General features: G+C 51.9%; 1 protein-coding gene across 2 annotated transcripts; it reads left to right on the top strand.

The window, feature by feature from the left end:
* The first annotated feature begins 1,687 nt into the window (after window positions 1–1,687).
* On the top strand, window positions 1,688–18,940 carry PKIG (cAMP-dependent protein kinase inhibitor gamma). Of its 2 annotated transcripts, none has more exons than XM_083873312.1 (4): window positions 1,688–1,811; window positions 7,446–7,513; window positions 16,456–16,631; window positions 17,877–18,939. In XM_083873312.1, the coding sequence occupies exons 3-4, from the start codon at window positions 16,481–16,483 to the stop codon at window positions 17,954–17,956; spliced, it is 231 nt and encodes a 76-aa protein (XP_083729438.1). In that variant the 5' UTR covers window positions 1,688–1,811; window positions 7,446–7,513; window positions 16,456–16,480; the 3' UTR covers window positions 17,957–18,939. The 2 variants fall into 2 exon arrangements, with proteins under 2 accessions (XP_083729438.1, XP_083729439.1); XM_083873313.1 differs by having other exon boundaries at window positions 1,691–1,839; window positions 17,877–18,940.
* The last annotated feature ends 278 nt before the right edge of the window (window positions 18,941–19,218 follow it).

Below are 19,218 nucleotides of genomic sequence, written 5' to 3' on the forward strand. Positions count from 1 at the left end.
TCCCTTACTGCTACTTTTGGGTGAGCAGCAGCAATGTGTGACTCAAAGCAGCTGGAGAGGGATGAGTTCTGCCAGGTAATGCATCTCAGGAAATCAAGTGGGCTTCCTGGGGCTGCTTTTGAGCTAAAACTGAATTGAGTCAGGAGGCTGCATGAGGTCGGTTTAGGGATGCACTGAGCATGGGTGTGTTCTACTCTGTTGAGGTCCACTCTCCTTCATCTGTGCCTCAGTATTGTCATCAGGGTGTTTCCTGTGCTGTTATTGTTGGTGATTTTATCTCTTCCTCTGATCCTGTGGGTATCTTTCACAGCAGTCACCACGTTTTTGGGCACACACAGATTCTGGCTGGAGGTGGTGATGGCAGCAGAGGTGGAAAAGGTCCAAGTGTGCAGGGTGGTGCCGGGGTGGGAGGAGAGGCTGGTGCTCTTCACCTGGCACTGCCTGGCTCTGGATCCCATCTGTCATGGGAGAGCTGCAGGAATGCAGAGATGCTGCTTCTGTGCCTGTCTGGTGCTCAGAGAGACAGTGGGTTGGGAAAGTGCTCCTGGCTCACACCACTCGCTTTGCATGCAACTTGAAACAAAAACTCGCCCAGCCCGAGTGGGGACTGGATCCATTCCTTGGCAAACACCCTTTTGTGCTCCCCAGTTGAGTTACGAGGACCTGAGTGTTCTCACAGCAGAGATGGAACAAATCTTTCACTCTCTCAGCAAAGCCATTAGCACTGATGAGCCCTGCTCCAGGCAGAGTTCAGGCAGCACTGGGTACATTCCTGTGTGCTCACACACCTTCCCTCCACACTGCTGAGGCTGGGCAGGAGCTCAGGACCAGAGATCAAACTGCAACAACTCGATTGATTGGTTTCAGCCACCCGGTGGGGTCTGCAAGGCTGATGGGACACCAGGGGGTGATGCCAGCATCATTCCTCAGTCCATGTGGTACCAAGAACATCCAAAATCTCCTCTTCTTCTGTAGTGACCTCGAGCTCACTGAGAGCTCCTGGGGTGTGCTTCACACAGCAGGGTGGCTACAAGGTGGTGTGTTTTAAATGGGGTACAGCCTTAGCACCTTCCCCCTTAAATCCAGGTGCTGTCACCAACTAGCTCTGCACCTCACCCCCAAATACAACTGGCACACAGAGGCAGATGAGCTGAAGCACTCCTGGGTTTTACTCCATGGGAGCAGTGGAGCAAGAAGCACTCCAAAACAACACAAATCTGGGTTTTCTTGGGAGGTACTTTCACAGTGCTACACCTGGTAGGATAGTTCAGGCTGCACGGGGGGTGATGGTGTCTTTGGCCAGCCCTGGTGGACAGGATGGAGGGTGGGATGCAGGTGGGGCACACATCCGAGCATTATGCTGGAGAAACCGGGGGGAGCAGCCGGCAGGAGGGAGCGCCCAACAGCAGAAGCCCCAGCGCTGAACACCGAAGGGAGGATGCTCGGGCACACGCAGCTGCCGGGGGATGGGGTTACAAGCCGAAGCTAAACAAAGATCCCTGTGAAAAGGAAACGGATCCCTCCTGCCGCCTGTAAGGTAGGAGCCGAGCGGGAGCCGCTTGACATCATCGGGCAGAGCATTGGATTACAGCAGGCAGGGACTGACTCCAGGGGAGGAGAACACGCCCCTTGGCCCCACAAGTGCAACTTCATTTAGCAGCTCCCAGCAGAAGGAAACTGCAAGTCTCAAAGTGGCTGCGGGGCTCCCGGCCGGCTCTGGCTGCTGCCACAGCGGGCGGGGACGGCGGCAGGGTGGGATCCAGCTGGGATCTTCCTCGGCACCGGGAGCTGAGGAGCGGCGGAGCCGGGCTGTAAGTGGGGCTGTGAGCGGCTGGGGCGGTGGGTGACAAGGACACCTGCCCGGGAGCGCTGCCGGGGGGTTTCTCCTGCCACGGGGCCGGGTTTGTCCGGGGACACGGGGAACTTTTACCCACCGACTGCCAGCGGCGAGGGGTTTGCTGCCGGCACAGCGCGGGCTGAAAAAGCAGAGCTGCGTGCCGGTTTTCCTGCTGTCGGGAGAGAGAAGCCTGGCAGGCTGATGGCAGGGAGGTGGCTGCGGTTTCGCTCTGCAAATAACGCGGTTCAGCACCCGCCGCCAAGGGGGAGCAGGGAGAGCAGACTCCGAGGAGAGAAATCACAGAGGATCAGTGACCCCCGTGGGGATTTCTGGCCTCATTTCTAACGTGTGTCCGTTTATTCTGAGCGGTTTGCCGGGGGGAATCCCTTCCAGCGCGGGGAAGGGAGATGCTCTGTGCTCGCAGGGGATGGGACAGGCGGCCGGCGGTCCGGCAGTGCGGGGCCGTGCTGGGAGCGCATCCCTCGGGATGTCGGAGCCGTGCAGGGAGCGCATCCCTCGGGATGTCGGGGCCGTGCTGGGAGCGCATCCCTCGGGATGTCGGAGCCGTGCAGGGAGCGCATCCCTCGGGATGTCGGAGCCGTGCAGGGAGCGCATCCCTCGGGATGTCGGAGCAGTGATGGGACTGCCCGGGACTCCCCCGGAGCTGCGGGCACGGGCAGAGCTTCCAGAGCGTCGCAGGCTCGGAGACTTGCTTGGCATCCGGCTTTCCAAGCAAATGTTTGAAAAGGCAAAAGACTTGGGATAAAAAAAGAACTGCTGTGTGGTGGTATTCTCAGGAGGCTTTGCGAATTCCTCCACCTCGAAGCTGTGTGTCTTCCCCCTCTCTGGATTCCCCGTAGCAGCTGGTAGCGAGCCGTGGTGGGCAGCTTTCACATGCATGTAATGCCTCGGCCCCAAAGGCGTGTTTGGGAAATTTCCCTTCGCTTGGAAGGGGTAAATAGTTCTGCAGATCAAGAGCCAAGAATAGCTGTGAACCCAGAGGCAGTGCCCTGGGTGGCTGTGCTGGTGACTCAAACTAGGAGGAGGACGGGCTGGGGTCAGAGAGCACGAGGCAGCTGCAGCGGGGATGCTGCTGCACTGTCAGGGTGAAGGGGGACTTGGGGAGTGGGGACGGCTTGATTGGGTGCCTGAGAGTGCCCCATGGTGACATCCCCTCCCCGATGGTGACATCCCCTCGAGCTCTGGGCTCTTTGCTCGGCGTGCCTGCCTTGGTTCCTGTAGGGCAGCGCTTGGTTCCAGAGACTCTTGGCTGGAAAGGGCCACCCTGCTAATGTGTGGCCACCCAGCTATGAAATTGCCACCTTTCAGCTCTTGGGAAGGGGTGGTGTTTAGGGAAAAAAGATCCATGACGAGATCCTCAATGGCTGCATTTGTTTATTATGCACATGTAGGTTAAATGGCCATTTATAAACATGGATATACCAATCGAGCTTAATGTGCCTCAGGCACAGAACACAGCATTGAGTGCTTCAGACAGAGTTCCACAGGGATGTGAGCGTTCTTTAGGGAGACACTTTCCACAGAGTGCAGGCTCAGATGCCTCAGAGAACTGGAGACCATTAGCACAGTACACAGGCAGCTTGGTCACCAAGAGATGAAACCCAGGAATGTTCACAGCTGTGCATGTTCCAACCACCTGGCACTTCTACACCCCGTGGCTGATCCTGATCCTGGGGGGTGTACAGGCTCATGATGAGCTAGGATGGGAGCCTTGCTTTTTCCTCTCGTTCCAAAGAAAAATCAATGTACTTTAGATCCCACTCAGAGGAATACCCACAGGCACACAACCTTGCCACCCAAAATAACTATGGAAGACGTTTTTCAAGCTGTTAACATTTCCTGATCTCCCACATTTCAGAGCCAGTTCCTGCAGCACAGTACTGTGCATTAATGCCTCCAGCCTGTCTGGGCACCCAAATACCACCATCATTCCTCTTTTACCTGGGCCTCACACAAAGGAGATTATTCCCTGGGCTCACACAGGTCTGTGGCAGAATGGGGGGCAAATCTACAAAGCCATAAGGAACAGCAGAAGCTTCAACTTGGCTTTTTGTTTGCCTGTGTCACCCTGTTCTGATCACTCCCATTTTCACGTTCCAATTGTTTCTCCACACCCTTAGGGGTTTCTTTAATGTCACCAAAGCTGTTCATATGGACTGATAGGAAAATAAGTTTTCCATCACAAGACCCATTTTAGAGAGGGTGAGAGGGGGAAAGCTTCTAGTTGTCTTTTGCTCATGACTAGAAAAAGACAAGTCATAAGGAAAGCTGCTCCCCAGGCTTCCAGCACCAGCCAGGGAGAAGGGAAGGTTCAGGTGTTCCATGGGCCTTGTCCCAGGCTCCTCATGGTTGCAGTTAGAGAGGCTGAAGTCACTCCAGACCTTGCCTGGAACCTGCAGCACAAGCAGGAAGAGCAGCAGTTGGACTATGAACTGCCCTGGGCCCCACTTCAAAAACTCTCACTCTCTTAGAGCCTAAGGGAATATGTACTTAACACCACTCACTTCTGGTTTCCACAGCCGGTTCCCCAGCACTTCCCTTCCCAGGAGAGCCCAGGGAGGCTGGGTGCTCTTTGCTCAGCTCCTGTCTGCAGGCACATTGCCCGTCACCAGCCCTGCCTGGGGAACTCCCCGGCGGGCGCCGAAATGCCATTTCTGTTGATATTTGCAGTGATGTAATAAGCCATACATATCCCCACCAGAACGTCACCAACTTTACTGGAGTTACTGCTTCCACAAAGTGTAATTAGTCTGTGGTGCTCATTGCCCTGAGATACCGGTGGAACAAAGAGCTCCGAAGGCATTTTAATGGATGTCAGGTAGTTATCTCGGTAACAAAACAATCCCGGCTATGATTAAGAGGATATTGCATTGTAAGGCTTGTAACACCTCCTGGTTCAGAGTCATTAGTGACTTATGAAAAGCATTCCTTTACAATTAGAGGTTTTCTTGTACCTCTGAAGCCGAGGATGCCAGCTGCTGCTGCAGACAGGGCACTGAATGAGGCAGTCTGGCTGCTGTGGGAGGACCAGGCTGATGCCCTGGCCAGCCGTGCATGCAGCCTGTTGTTTACCCAGCAGCCCAGAGACACAAGAACAACCTTCTCTCTGCTGCTATCACCTTGCTTGAAACCAAGAAGGATTTCCTCTCTGGATCAAAGCAGCACCACAACAGCTGTTGTGTAGAATAGTCTTGAATTCTGCCAAAAAAACATTCTGGGGTGTGGTTTTTTTTGGAACATACATTCATTTTGAAGCAATGCTGAGAGAACTGAGGTTGTTTTGTGTGTTTGCTCCTTTTGGGTAACAGCTGATCACCATGGAGGGAATCTTGACATGTGCAATCATGCACAATGAATAGGACAAGAGAAAATAGTCTTAAGTTACACCATGGAAAGCTTAGATTGAATATTAAGGAAAATTTCTTCACCAAAAGGGTTGTCAAACACTGAAATGGGCTGCCCAGGGAAGTGGTACAGTCACTATCTTTGGAGATATTAAAAAGATATGTGGATGTGGGATTTGGGGACATGGCTTACTGGAGGACTTGATGAACTTAAGGATCTTTTCAATCTAAATGATCCTCTAATTCTATGCTGATGCCCTCGTAATTCATTCCTGATGGGGTATGGGTGCTTATCCAGCCAATGAAGATTTCCAGTAGGGCCCCAGAATAATCCACAGCACCTTGATGTATTCCAGGACTAAACTACAAAACAAAGTGTCCCTTAACAAGTCATGTAGCCCATCCTTAGGTGACACCAATCCATGTGCCACCATTAAAGTTCCAAACAGCCTGGCCTTTGTGCTGAGGGGTCTCTGGAGCTCTGCCCATCACCCTGGGAGCAGCAGGACCAGGTGAGCCAGAAGAGGATCAGCCTTTGTGGATGGAGCAGGAGGGTCAGCTTCAAATCTGCAGACTCCAGATGCCCAAGCAAGGGCTGTGGGGAGAAACATCTAGGTAGGGCCAGGCCTGCAGGATTGGAAAGCCAATATCAGCTGCTGAAGTGTTTTTGTCTCCAAACTCAGCTGTTTTTTGAGAGAGAAAATGGGGGTGTCCCACCATGAACAGGTCTGCTCAGTGATAACTTCTACTTCAGAGCATCATTGCTCCAGTTTACTTTAAGCCTCTCTTGGCAGAGGCCCACGTGTTTTGAGATATTTTGCAACAGTGCTGAAGTGCTGGAGGTTTAACTGTTTGGGCAGTGTAACACACAAGCCAGGGCAGGAAGGCAAAAAAAAAGGAGGAAAATAAAGGCTTGTGGGTTTTCCAAAGCTGTGTTTCTTCCTTCCTGGTTTTGTTTGCACGTTTGGTGCCCGAAAAGGGCGATGCATATTCCCAGAGTTGTGGGAATACTGTTTCTTTTCCGGTCCAGTGTTTCCAATAAGCACTTTGCTATAAATGGGGTTAAGACTAACAAAAGTTTATTGTTAAATCCCTGTGTCTTTGTTTAGCTCCCGTCATGATCATAATTAGCATTTTCCACTTCTGCAAGCCTGTCATCTGCAGAGCTGAAAGTGCTTTAAAATATTTGAAGCATCTAACAGGGGGAGGGAGTATTAATAGCTCCATTTAACAGATGGGCAAACTGACACATAAAAGCAGCAAGTGCCCTGTCCTTGAAGCAGGGCCAGAGCCAGCAAGTAGTCAGCTCCAACTACAAAGTTTTGAAAGTGGGTCAGAAAAATAAAGAGAAAGGCTGTAGATCTGTCCCAGTTTGGAAAATGATGGGAAATAGTTCCAGTGGTACTCAGCCCAGATGGACCAGACAGATGAATTGCTGGATGAGCTACTGCTTATATGGTTAAGTGGCTCATCTCTTGATTTCTGTTCTGCTAACATTTGTCCCTGGGACAAAGGGAAAAACACAGTCCATAATGTTCCAAAATAGTCAGAAAGCTGAAACAGCTGCTAAAATAAGCAAGTGTCTTGTTGGCTGGGCTCTGCAGGTCAGGGAATTGCAAAGCACCCACAGATGTTGAGGCCACAGAGGAAATGTCTTTGAGCAGGGCTTGGGGACAGCAGGAGGAGGTTCAGCTGTGCACAAACAGCAGAGACCCAAGGAACTGGTCACAGACCCAGAAAAGCAACCAGAATCAGATTAAACTTCCCCTTTCACCTCGTAGAAGCTGATATGGGAATTTCACTTCTTTAAAGGGCAGCAGAGCTGCAAACCAATATTCATTTATAGTCTGGAGGCAGCTGCTGGTCTGTGCAGTGCAGGTCAGGACATGAGTTGTCTCAGTTCTCCCAGCACCTGTGGGAGAGCAAAGAATGAAACAAAACCAAAGAGGACTTCTCTGTGCAGCCCAGCTGGACTTTCCATGTGCTTTAACACAACAGTCCCAGTCTATTATCACAAACCCTCCTGAGGAGGTGCCATATCAGCACAACATCCCACAGCTCCTGGGCTGGTGCCTCAACCAAGCCAGGCTCCATCTGAGTCTGCTGGGCAGAGCCCTGCCAGCCCCTGCCACCCGTCTGCTGTCCTGATCACAGAGAGTGGGAAGAGCAGCTGAGCTTTATGCTTCCCAAAACAAGCACAGATAATGTTTTCTTACTTTTTTTTTTTCCTTCTTCTTTCCCAGAAGCTGTTGTCCTGCTGTGCATGAAGCGTGTTTGAAGTCATGTCCAGAAGGAAAGTCCTCTGAATCAGGTAGGGACTCACACTATGGCTGATAAAGCTTTTATTCACAAGGAAACATTACAAACAGAAATGGGTTTTTTCCTTCCTGTAGTATTGAGTGACTTGACCTCCCTCTCTATCCTGAATTACTAGATACTAGAAAGCTGCTAAGAGGAAAAAAAAATACCAACAATTCCACTGTAATGACATTCCTGCTGTATTATCCACACCTCACAGCCACGTCCTTGTACCAAGCCAGGTTGCAGCTCTGGCTCCAGGCAGCCCCAGTGCCAGCTGTGCTCCATGGCCTCTCCCTGCCAGCCATGAGGATGTGCTCTGAAAATCCTGCTAAAGGCTGCCCACATGCTTTGCACAGGGATGTTGTTTGCCTGAACATAACAATGTGAGTTCTGTTCTGTGTGTAGAGTCAGCCCAGCAAGATCCAGGGAACCCTCAAAGCTTAACCTTTCACGGCTCCTGCATTAATGGCAAGTCCTCTCTGTGGTTTCACCTGTGGCTCCTGCACTCAGAGCATCCCCTCTGTCCTCAGGTCATGTCACTGCTTTCCCTCTCCTGAGCTGTGTTGTCCCTTGCACAGAGCTTCCAGGGTTGTTTTGTGTGAGCTCTGCAGTGCAGGATCTCAGGGATTTTGGTACAGACAGACATCCTTCCTCTTGCAGGTCTCTCAGAGCAGTTCATCTCTTGCATCCAGCACCTTCCCTACATGTGCTGGAGACACCCTGTGTCTTTCTGTGCCCAGGCTGCACTTCAGCAGACCATGAAGCACTTGGTAATTGATTTTATTAGGAGCTTTCCCTTTCCTGAGACTACAGCTGGCAACAATCACTGAGCACTCCCAGGGCAGTGCTATGGGCACGTCTGGAGCACCACTTCAGCTCAGGTTTAGATGTTACATCCCTGGGGACTTAGGCAGAAGGATTTACCCTGCCTGCAGGAAGGATCAGGAGCTACTCTCAGCTGACACAGCTATGAGGAAATGTTGCATCCATCACAGAAATCTTTAGCAAAGGAGGTGTGCAGGCCTGCAGAGCTTTCCCTGCCCAGATGGGGGTCCCAGCAGGGTAGCACAGCCAAAGGGGCTCCTGATTCCACTGGGTAACAGAGGCATGGTGGGAGTCCCAGCAGTGGAGCAGACACACAGGGCAGCCAGCTCCAGGGAGCAGAGCTAAGCCTGGTTTTGCTAATCAGCTTCATTCTGTACTGACACTCTTAAGAGGTGCCCTGGTTATTTTTAGGCGCCACTGGGAGCTGCCAGGGCTCTTGCACCCCAGGAGGCTTCACAGCCTTTCTCTCAGCCCCTTCCACTGCTCTGAGTCAGGAGGACTCTTTTGATGCTGGATGCAAATTCCTGTGGGATTGAGCAAGCCTCAGTGAGGCAGTGCCAAGGCAGGTGGCTCTCAGCTTCAGGCACTCTGTGCTGAGCACAGCTTCCCCAGGCAAAGCCTCCTCAAGCAGCAGCAGCCAAACCTGCCCAGTTACAGCCCTCACAGCTCCTCTTCCAAGCTCAGCTCCCCTCTCCAGTCGTGCAAGCACTGCTTTCCCACAGCAGCAGAGCTCAGCTCCTCAGATGACAAAGAAGAGCTGGGCTAAATAGCTCTGGTTTGTTTTAGGCATAAAAATAAGGACTCATCCTTGCTTACCTCTGTCCTTGCAGAGAGGTCTCCCTCAACCCAGAAACAGCTACAGCATCAAAGGCTGCTGTGGCTTTGCCTTCCTCTTGTTTGTGACAAGGGCAGCTGTGCTAGAAAATAGCCCCAGCTGCATCTCCTCAGCACCTGTTTGACTTCTCCTTACCCAGAGAAGCCTGCAAGGTCTTGGGGAGCTTGTTCTGAGGTTGAGCATCCCCAGGCCAGGAATTCAGGTGGGGTTTTAGAAAGTGATGTTCACTCAGAGGTTGATCCCTCAGTGTGATCAGAGGAGCTGTGGGGCTGCTGGGGATTCTTCAGCCTTTGAGGTGGAATCAAATTGAGACTTTTTTTCATGAATAATCTGGAGGAGGGCAGGGAACCCAAGCCTGAAGGGGATCCCCATTGCACAGGAATTCATCCTTTGGCTCAGTGATAGGGTGACTGCATATCACAAGTGGGGACGTGCCTCCCACAGCAGCTGTGGGACTTGTGTAGCTGAAGGGTCACTGGTCTGTGGTTTGTCTGCTTTGTAAATTCAGGCACTGGCAGATCTTCCACACAGTCGTTCATGTAAAAATACATTGACACATAAAGGCAAATAATTAAGAAGTTGTGAGAAAATGAATGTAATGGAGAAGGGACTCATAGCCCCAGACTCCTTGGAGCTTTGAAAGGGTCCCTGCAGGGCTCTGAGGGTCCTGTGGGTGCTCATGGCTGCTCTGGGTGAACAGGAGGGATTTGTCTCCGTTCTCTCTGCCATGCAAAAGCCACAGTGCTGTGTCCATCCAGGGCGAGCCTGCCTTGAGGGGGTGAGAAATGGGCAGGGAGAAAGGTGCCAGCCTGCCATGTCCTAAAGGCCTGCTGGGGCTGAGTGTGCCCTTTGCCTGCTGTCCCCCATCCCTCAGAGGGACATGTGTCTTTGGGGGCAAACCAGAGTGCCCTGATTAATTAGCACCTTGAAGCTGAGAGATGGGAAAAACAAGTTCGACCTGGGAACAAAACAAAAATACAACTGCTGTCACGGCAACTGTCTCCAGATGCACAAAGAGACCAATTATTTCCATTAATCAACTTAGTGAGAAGCTGCAGAAGAGGCTTAAGCTGCATCAAGGCTTGGTAGTGAGGGGAGGGAGGAGCAGAGGGGCTCCATCAAACAGTGATTCTTCCCGTGGTGGAGGATTTTTGGAACAGATTCTCAGCACCTGTGCCTTGGAGGGCCTGACAGATGGGTGCTGCCTGCTCCAGACATGGGGATGGAGCCTGGCAGCACTGCATGGCCAGAGCTGGGTGCTGGGCTGCCTTCCTGGCAGGTGGATGGATGGATGGATGGATGGATGGATGGATGGATGGATGGATGGATGGATGGATGGATGGAAAAGCCATCACCATCACCCACACATCCCGATGCTAACAGGAGGCCACTGGGGCTGAGCATTGCCCTCCTGCCCCCCTCAAGCTCCCCCTCTCCCCTGGGGATCAGAGCAGAGCACACAAGGACTCGCCCTACCCCAGTCCCCAGGGTTGGCTGTGATTTTGGAATCTACCTGGACCATTTCTTACATCAGCAGGAAGCCAGGCTGTGGCTGTGACAGTAGGAGGTGCCTTGGGACAGTGGGGACTCTGCAGTGGGGGGCCTTGGGGATGTGCTGAAGTCCAGGAGGGAGGGGAAGGAGTTTGGGGAGCTTGGCAGAACTGAACACAAAGTTTGTGAAGTCATAGAGGAGTCAGTCTAAGCCTAATCTTAAACATGGGACTTAGCAATTGGTTATCAGTTCTATGGGCATTAAATGATCTTTATACTGTAAAACCAGGCCAAATGAAAAGAAAGGATCTATTTGTGGACACTAAACCTCAGCTGTATCTGCTCTCCTCCTCCTAAAGGAATTAAATTTTTCCAGCAAGTCCTGGAGAATGCTGGAAGCTCTGTTCCTGCAAAACCATTACAGTGGCTGGAGCAGCTGTGATGTCTGGCCTGGCTGAATTTATCATATTTAGTGTGAGAGCCTGAGGGTGCAGAGTTATTACAAGGAATCCCACAGCAAAAACCTTCCATAAATACTGATGTGCCAGACCTAGCTTGATTTCTCTTCATCACTGAGGTCTGGTGAGGCTTTTCTGTGCTGTTCTCACCTGGACAGAAGCTGCTCAGCACATGAGATGGACACCTGTGCCCTGGTAGGAGATCAGGCTGCTGCCCTGCTCCTGCCTGTTTTCTCACCAAACCAGGAAACTCAGAGCTCAGCAGTTTAGAGCACACCAGTTCTGGCCAGTAAGACCCATCACCACCACACTGCGGAGAGCACAGAGCCAAAGGGAAGGCAGGGGAGCTCTGTATCTGGGGCAGACCATCTCACCAGCCTTACACAGCTTGTTGCAGCCAGACTGGGCTCCCAACAGGAGCAACTTCATCCTCAGCTGCATCTTCACTCAGTTTCTGGCCATGGATCTGAGCTCTAGTGCCTGGGGGTCAGGAGACATAACGAGGCCTTTATGGCACAATCACAAAATACCCCAAAACCACCATTACAGAGCCCTTCTTCTTGGATGTGCAGCCCCTCACGCATCTTCCCAGACAAGACCCAGTGGAAAATCTGCTGAAATTCCAGCTGGACGTAGTCAGACAGTTGGTGGAAACCCCCTGACCTCAAATGCTGGCTTCAGCCCTACAGGATATTTTTTTCTCCTCGCTGGATGAGACTCTCCCAGCAGGAAACCTCACAGCAAACCCACAGGGAGCACAGAAATCCCGGTGCTTCCGTCCTTGTGCTCTACCAGGCCCCCCTCTTCAGTAAACCATTCCACACTGTAAATATTTTAAAAGCCCAGCAGGGCTGTTGAGTATGTTTTGCTGTTGTTATGGATCCACCCCAGCAGGAGAGATCTAATAATAGTCCCTGAAACCTGGAATGAAAGGGCAAGGGGCACTGCACAATATGGAGAGCACCAAGGCGACTGCACCACTTCATGCCTTGATGATGGGATGTGATGCTTGAGCAGAAAAAGGGGTCAGGTCCCTGTTCCCAAGCAGAACTTTGGAATTTCAGCCCAGAAACGTGGCAAAGTTTTTCTCAGCTTCGGGGCTTTACAACTCCAGAAGTTTGGAGAGTGTTAAATCCACTGGTTCAGTCCACCAAGCAGGAGGGAGAGCGTGTCCTGGGCTGGGCTGTGGGATGAGGTAGGCATCTCCAACCAAAACCCGCAGCTCTTGGTCCCAACTTCCCCAGGCAATGGACAGTGTGAGGCCAAAGCTGGGCTGCAGCACCTTGGAACAGGACTCTGCCAGGGCTCCTGAAGCTGGGAATTGCCTGCAGCAGGCACAGGGATGCCTGAGGTACAGAGCTCCCTGCCTCAGGTGTCCCAGGGACAGCACAGAGGGCAGGGCAGGGCAGTGCTGGCTGCCTGGAGGGACAAGGATGTCCCAGCAGGGGCCTAAGCTGCCTCATGCCTCACGGATCTGTGCAGAGAACCAGGTGAGGAGGAGAACACTGCGAAAGGTGAAAGGTTAAGGGGCAAAGCAGGAGGCACGAAGCAGGCAGGGAGGGAAATCTGCAGCCCAGCCTGCTGATAGCTAGCACCAGCACCCAAAAATAGCCCTTCCTAGCCATAAGAAGTGTAACCTGGACAAGGGACAGATGCAGTATCGTGTGAAGGGTTTCCTTGGGACTGGAGTCAGGGCTGGGTGTGACTGTAGCATCTACCCAGTCCCAGGGATCAGTTTTGGTCACTGGCTGGGATGGCAGAGCTTGGGCAGAGCCCTGTGCTGAGGGGGACCTGCCAAGTGTGCCCAGGTCCCTTCTCTGCCACTCTTCCCTTGTTTGCAGTCACTGTTTGCTGTAGTCCCTGGCATCTGTGCTGAGTAACAGGCACAGGGGACAGGGGAGTTAAGTGCAGGCTTGTCAGTGGAACCGAATGGGACATGGAGCTGAGCCAAAAAAAAGCCTCAGTTTGTTCAACCAAAAGGCATAGGAAACATTTAACCCTTTAATTTCTTAGCACCCACCTTCTAAGTGTGCAAAACAGCCCCAGAATGAGTAGGGCTGGTTTAGCTGCAGCCCCCGGAGTGGAGCCAGCTGCTCTGTCAGCTGCTGGGTGATTTCCCTGGAAAATGCCAGCAAGTCCAGTTATAATCCAGCAGCAAAACCACTCAGGAAGCCAAGTCCTCACCAGCAAAGCCAAGACTGTTACAGCTCAGATTTTTTAGTACTCACAAGACATTACAGAAAAATAAATCCAAACCAAAGAGCAGCTTGGCAGATCCAGGGACAGGAGCAGAGGCAGCTCTGGGGACATACCTGGTGTCAGCAGCAGCTTGTGAGGGGCTTCTTCATTTGTGGCGACCTGTCCTGGGACAGGCAGCGCCATGTCCCCATGGCAGAGGGGACACAGCCTCCCTCCAAGCAGCAAACTTGTGAGGAATGGGCAACAGGCAGCAGATCCCAGCTTCCCTGCCCCATCCCTGTGGGCTGCCACGCTGTGCTGTGGGCACAGGGACTGCTCCTGTTCCCAGCAGCAGCAGAGAGGAAAGGGAGGGCAGGAAAGGCCCCTCTGGGGACAAGCTGAATCACCTCTGTGAAGCACCCTGGAAACCTTTGCACGTTGTATGTGTGTGCTGTGGGATTATTCCTGCAATGCCTGGCAATAGCAGGGCCATCATCCTGTCCACGGCAGAATGAAAAACCAAAGGTGGGGAGCCAGAAGGTGATGCATCTCCCTCTGCACCCCCTGCCACCCCTAAGGGACTGTCCACAGTGACAGTTTCAGATTCCACTGAACTGTGTAGGCAAGAGGGAAGGTCCCTTTGCAGTCCCTGAAAGATGTTAAAAGCAGTTACTGAGTGAAAACCCAGAGAACTGTGGGTTCTGTGCCTGGAAGTATGGAAATGCTGTTTGAAAAGTCAACTTTTCCTATCACAATCGAGGCAACTGCTCCCATCACCCTCTCAGCCCAACAACTTCCCGGAGGCGGAGGCTGGAATCTCTCTGCCAGCGGGGAGGGATCTGCCTGCCAGGTTTCTGAGAGCCACCCACCTTGAAAATCCCGGAGGAATTGCTCAAATATGAAAGCTTCCCTGTTAAACCTGCCTGTCTCCAGCTCTTTGCACGGAGAGCCGAAGGCAGGAGCCGTCCCAGCCACGGGAATAAATAAATCCCATGCGCCATCTCCCGGCCACCGAGTCCTGGCCACCAGACCTGCACACACACTTTGCTGCCTTCTGCTTTTCATCAGGATCCCGTCCTTTTCCCGTGTCAGGGGAAACAGTTACTTGGCACAGCACTGCCACTACTACTGGCAGCTCCATCAAGGGACACCGGGGAAATGCTGCATCCCAGGGGCTGCTCCTGCTGCCCAGTTTGGGGAAACCTGGTGGTCCTGCCCAAGGTACAAGGGCAGCAGGACTGGAGCATATCAGCTCTGAAATGACCTCACTGATTGGAGATGGACCTGGGCTTGCCTGGCTGGCTTCTAGGGAAGTCTCTCGAGTCCATATGACATCTCTCTGGCAGCTGTAGAAGGTCAGCAGTGTCTGGGCTTCAGTGACCTGTGAGAACTTGTCTGGGAGTGATGGATGTTTGTCCTGTCCTGGGGAAAAGGCACTTTGCTCGCTGAGCTCATCCAGAGTAAATGCCTTATCCCAGGAAGGGCACACCAGGGATGGAAGGAGGAAAGATGAGGAAAAACATCTGGGGCATCTCTTCCTGGGACAAAGGATGCAGCTTTTCCCTGTGCTCATTTAGCAGGAGCTCGATGGATGCCAAGTCTGTAGAGGAGGCAGGTGTTCACAAGCATTGTTAGCTTTGGGGAAACAGGATCTCCTGCAAGATCTGGGTGGGCCAAGCCCCACATCCCACCAGTGAGATGGTGCCAGCACTCCCTGAGCTGGTGTCTGTACTAGGAGGGGAGTCCCTGGGGCTACCAAAACATGGTAGGTTTCTCTGGGTTTTTGGTTACTGCACCCTCCTCAGCTCAGGAACAGAGAGAATCTAATCTCTTTTATACCAGTTATTGCATCTTCACCTGCATGTCCTTTCCACTGCCATAACATCAGGGATTAGAGTGAGGAGTGTGATTCCTGTTCAGGCTGGTGCCTGAATCTGCCAACAGGTTTCCCTGGCAGGGAAATCAATATCAAGCAGGATTTGTAAAGGAAGCTGAGCAAACTCCTTTGTGGGTCATTAACTCCAAGGCACAAAAGCGAGTGAATGTGCATTAAATGTGCATGAATTTGTTTTCACTGCACACGAGCGTTTCTAATCGGGGCCTGCTCCAAGCACTGCCAGCAATCAGCAGGGCTAGAGGCACATTTTACAGTGATCAGAATCACAGATAAGACAGCAATTAATCTCCTGATTCCACACAGAAAAGCAAAGTGCCAAACAGAGTATACAGGAGCAGGAACTGAGAGCTGGAGGTTTCCTGTGCTGAGGCAGTGTGTGCTTGCCAGCTCTGTGCCCAGGAGCCAGGATGCCCATAACACCATCCTGGGGTCCCTGCACTCTGTGTGCTGTGCAAGCACTGGCAAGGGAAACCAGCAGCCCAAATGAAAACCCAGCAACTTAAGGATTCATCAGCTGAACTTGGAGCTGGCTCACAGCAGAGCTTGCATGTGACAAGTGGCTGCTCTGGGCCTTTCTTCGTGCTGTGCACTTGGCACTGGCACAAGTCTGGAGTGAAGGGATCCAAATGTCTTGCAGAAGGGCTGATTTTCACATGGTAAAATGTTTATCTCACAGCAGTCCAGCCCAGTGCTTCTTCAGTGACATCCAACAGCCAGTGGAGGCCAGTACTGCTCCAAGCCCTGTACCTATAAAATACTCCCTGCTCCCCCAACTTTCCAATGGGTATCCATCATTTCCCATTACAAATTCAGGCTGGGTCACCACCCCATCCCCCAAGCAGTGAGCCAAATTTGGCCTGTGTTCAAAGCTCCCCTGGCATTCTGAGGAGGAAGCAGGGCTTTCTCTGTAATGCTTTTTCTGTAGGGAAAAGCTGCTGCAAGCGACCTTGAGTGCCTAAAGGAGAAGGCTGGAAACTCAAAGGAGAGACAAATGCTGTGTCTGCCTTTGCAGTGGGAAGGCAGAACAAGTCAGGCATCTGGGATGGATCCTTGTCACCTGGCCCAGTGGGTCCCCCAGTGTGGTGGGTCTCCCCACAGATCGCTCCACATGAGGGAGGTGATATCTGACATTTCAGTACCTGCTGTCAGAGGAGCTGCAGCAGAGTCACAGGCACCGTTTTCTCCTGCTGTAACGTTACAACCTGGAGGGAGCTGTGACTTGAGCCATGCCGAGCACTCTGGGCCTCACAGCTGTGTTTTCTCTGCAGTGTTTTGCCAGCCAATAGAGATGCAATGGAGGTAGAGTCCAGCACCTACACCGACTTCATCTCCTGTGACCGGGCTGGCCGGAGGAACGCTGTCCATGACATCCAGAGAGAGGCCACCACCATCAGCATGCGCAAGCTGACCCAGGACATGGGTGACCTCGCTGTGGAGGGAGCAGGTGAGCTGCTACACACACACCCCAGAGGGCCCAGCAGCTCCTGGCACAGGCTGGCAGGGCAGGCACAAATCGGCAGCACAAGTGACCAGTGCTGTCTCCAGGAGCATCATCACACTGATGCTCAGGAGGAGCATCCCATTCCCCACTGCTTCAGTCAGTGCCTTCGTGCTCGTAGGTGATCAGGTAGTGGGAGATTCTCCAGGTCAAGGGGTGCTTGCAGTGAGCAGAATGATCCCTGGTTCCTGGCACAGGAGCACTGCATGCTCCAGCCCAGGCCCTTTCCTCACTGGTGCTTAAACAAGGCATGAACTGACCAAGATCCTTTCTAGAGCAAGTTACACATCAGTTAGGCTTTATAAAAATCATGTATTGGGCAGGCTGTGGTTTGTTTCTTCTTTGTTGATTGATTGTTAAAAAAGTCAACCTTTGAATAGTTCTGCAGTTTTTCAAATAACAGAAAAAAATCTTTCACACCATCAGCCATCTCCAAATCCTCCCCTTCAGCCCAGATGTGGCAGCAGTATCACCCTGCTCAGTGTCTGCTGGCCAGCTGGCTGTGAGGAGCTTGAATCCTCTGTCCAAACCTGCCACTCTCATTTCACTAATAAGCAACACAACACAGACTATCATTGCAGAAGGGAAACTCAGTTTTTCCCCTTGCTTTCTTAATCATCTAGCCTACAACCTGTAACTACAAAAACACTTTAAAATACATTCATTATCCCAACTGGGCTTTCAGCACAACCATACCAGGATGTGTCCATCCACCCATCCAAAGTAAGCACAAATTGGAGCTGCTCTACCAGAGAGCAGCTCAGGCAGCTGCCAGACTGTCAAGAAGACAGTTCTGGAGCACTTGAAAGTTGAGTGGGTGCACATCACTACCTTGAGGCTCCCTCCCAGCATTGTCAGGCGTGTTGAGAAGTGTTTGTACTCCAGGAGTGTGAAGTGAGAACCCAATACTTTTAATCATGGAATCATAGAAAATGGTTTGGTTTGGAAGGGACCTTAAAGACCACCTGCCACGGGCAGGGACACCTTCCATTATATCTCCCAGTCTAATCCAGCCATGGATGGGGCCAAGTGTCTGGTCACAGGAGGGAAGTGATAGATCCTCTGTTTTGTTTTGTTTTTCTGGATGAAAATATTTTGTTTTTCTGGATGAAATCAACTATAGCAATCACTGATGGCTTGTGTCCTCAGCAGAGTGTAACTGTGCTTTCTTCCCAATCCTCCCTTCTGCAGAAAGCCAAAGAGATGCCAGTTCTTCTGACAACGACCCTGGAGCAAGACCAAAGGGGCAAGAAAGCAGCCCCTCCCCATGAGAGCAAAAAGGGGTGGGATGGGCAGGAGGAGGGCCTTGCTGTGAGCATTAAACAAGAATTCATTGAATCTGTGGACTAAAGCCAACCTGGAACAGCAAGTTGTCTGTCAAATGCCTCTGCTGGAACTGTGCTTGTGTAGAGAGACCCACAACAGACAGAAGGCACAAGACACAAGGACTGGCACCTCCAAGAGACTTCTGGCCCCATCCCTAATGGTTTAGAGCAACACTGCCCTGGTTGTAGTGATATGAGCCATTCTCGAGATGCCTTAGCTGCAATTTTCTCTTAGGGGAAAAAACAGTTTCAGTAATAATAGACACACCAGATTTTCCTGTCCAAGGTACCTTCCTCTTTTGCAGATTTAGTCTATTATTTATTCTGTTTCCATAGATTAGGAATTTAGATTATTGGTTTTTCTAAGCCTCACCCTCTGCATCTTAGACCTGGCCTCTGGATTGTCCACATGGCCCCTCATCAGGGTGGGCAGTGGGGACAGGACCCGACCTGTCCTGCTGCCCTCACATCAACACCACTCACCTGTGCTGCTGCTGCTTAGCACCAGGAAAGGACCAAAGCTCAGCTCTGTGGGGATGAGCCCCACCTGGAGACCCAGCAGCACCAGCCACAGGCATCTTTTTCTTCGGGTTTTAACACTTCAAGATGTTGTTAAGGGGAGGGGAGAAACACTTTGCTGGGTTGACTGTTGACATTCAGGCTTAACTTTGCAAGCTGTTTAGCTGAGATGATCTCTGGTAGGATCTCACACCCTTCTCTCTTTAAGGAGACATGTTTTGTGTTAAAGGTGGTTTGATAAAACTACATAAGCTGTTGGAATAAATGACACAGCCTTCAAGTACTGAAGGTGGTTTTTTCCTGCCTGGATGTTTCTTCTTGCTTTGTTTTGCCTTTAGCTGCAGGGTGGTTTCATAGGGAGACAAGGAGCTGTGCAAGAAGCTCCTGAGTTTGGGTCTGTGAAACCCCACGGGTTTGCAGCACACAGATGGAGGCAGATGTAGTTGGGCACAGACTATAAAAGTCTGTCCCCACTTTCCCAGGTTTACTGCCCAGGCCCCAGCAGGACTGGTGCCAGTGGGAAGAGGTGTTTTCCCTCTGCAGCACAGAACTGCAGGAACATTGCTGGTGTTTCACTGATCCCAATGGAGCAGCCTGACAGGGCCTGACCACCAGCACAGGGACAGGGCAGAGCTGACCTGGGAAACTCTCCACTGGTGACACAAGGACAAGCATCTCCCTGACAGCCT

The sequence above is a fragment of the Zosterops lateralis genome (assembly GCF_965231275.1).
Source record: "Zosterops lateralis genome assembly, chromosome: 16".
Lineage (NCBI taxonomy): Eukaryota > Metazoa > Chordata > Aves > Passeriformes > Zosteropidae > Zosterops > Zosterops lateralis.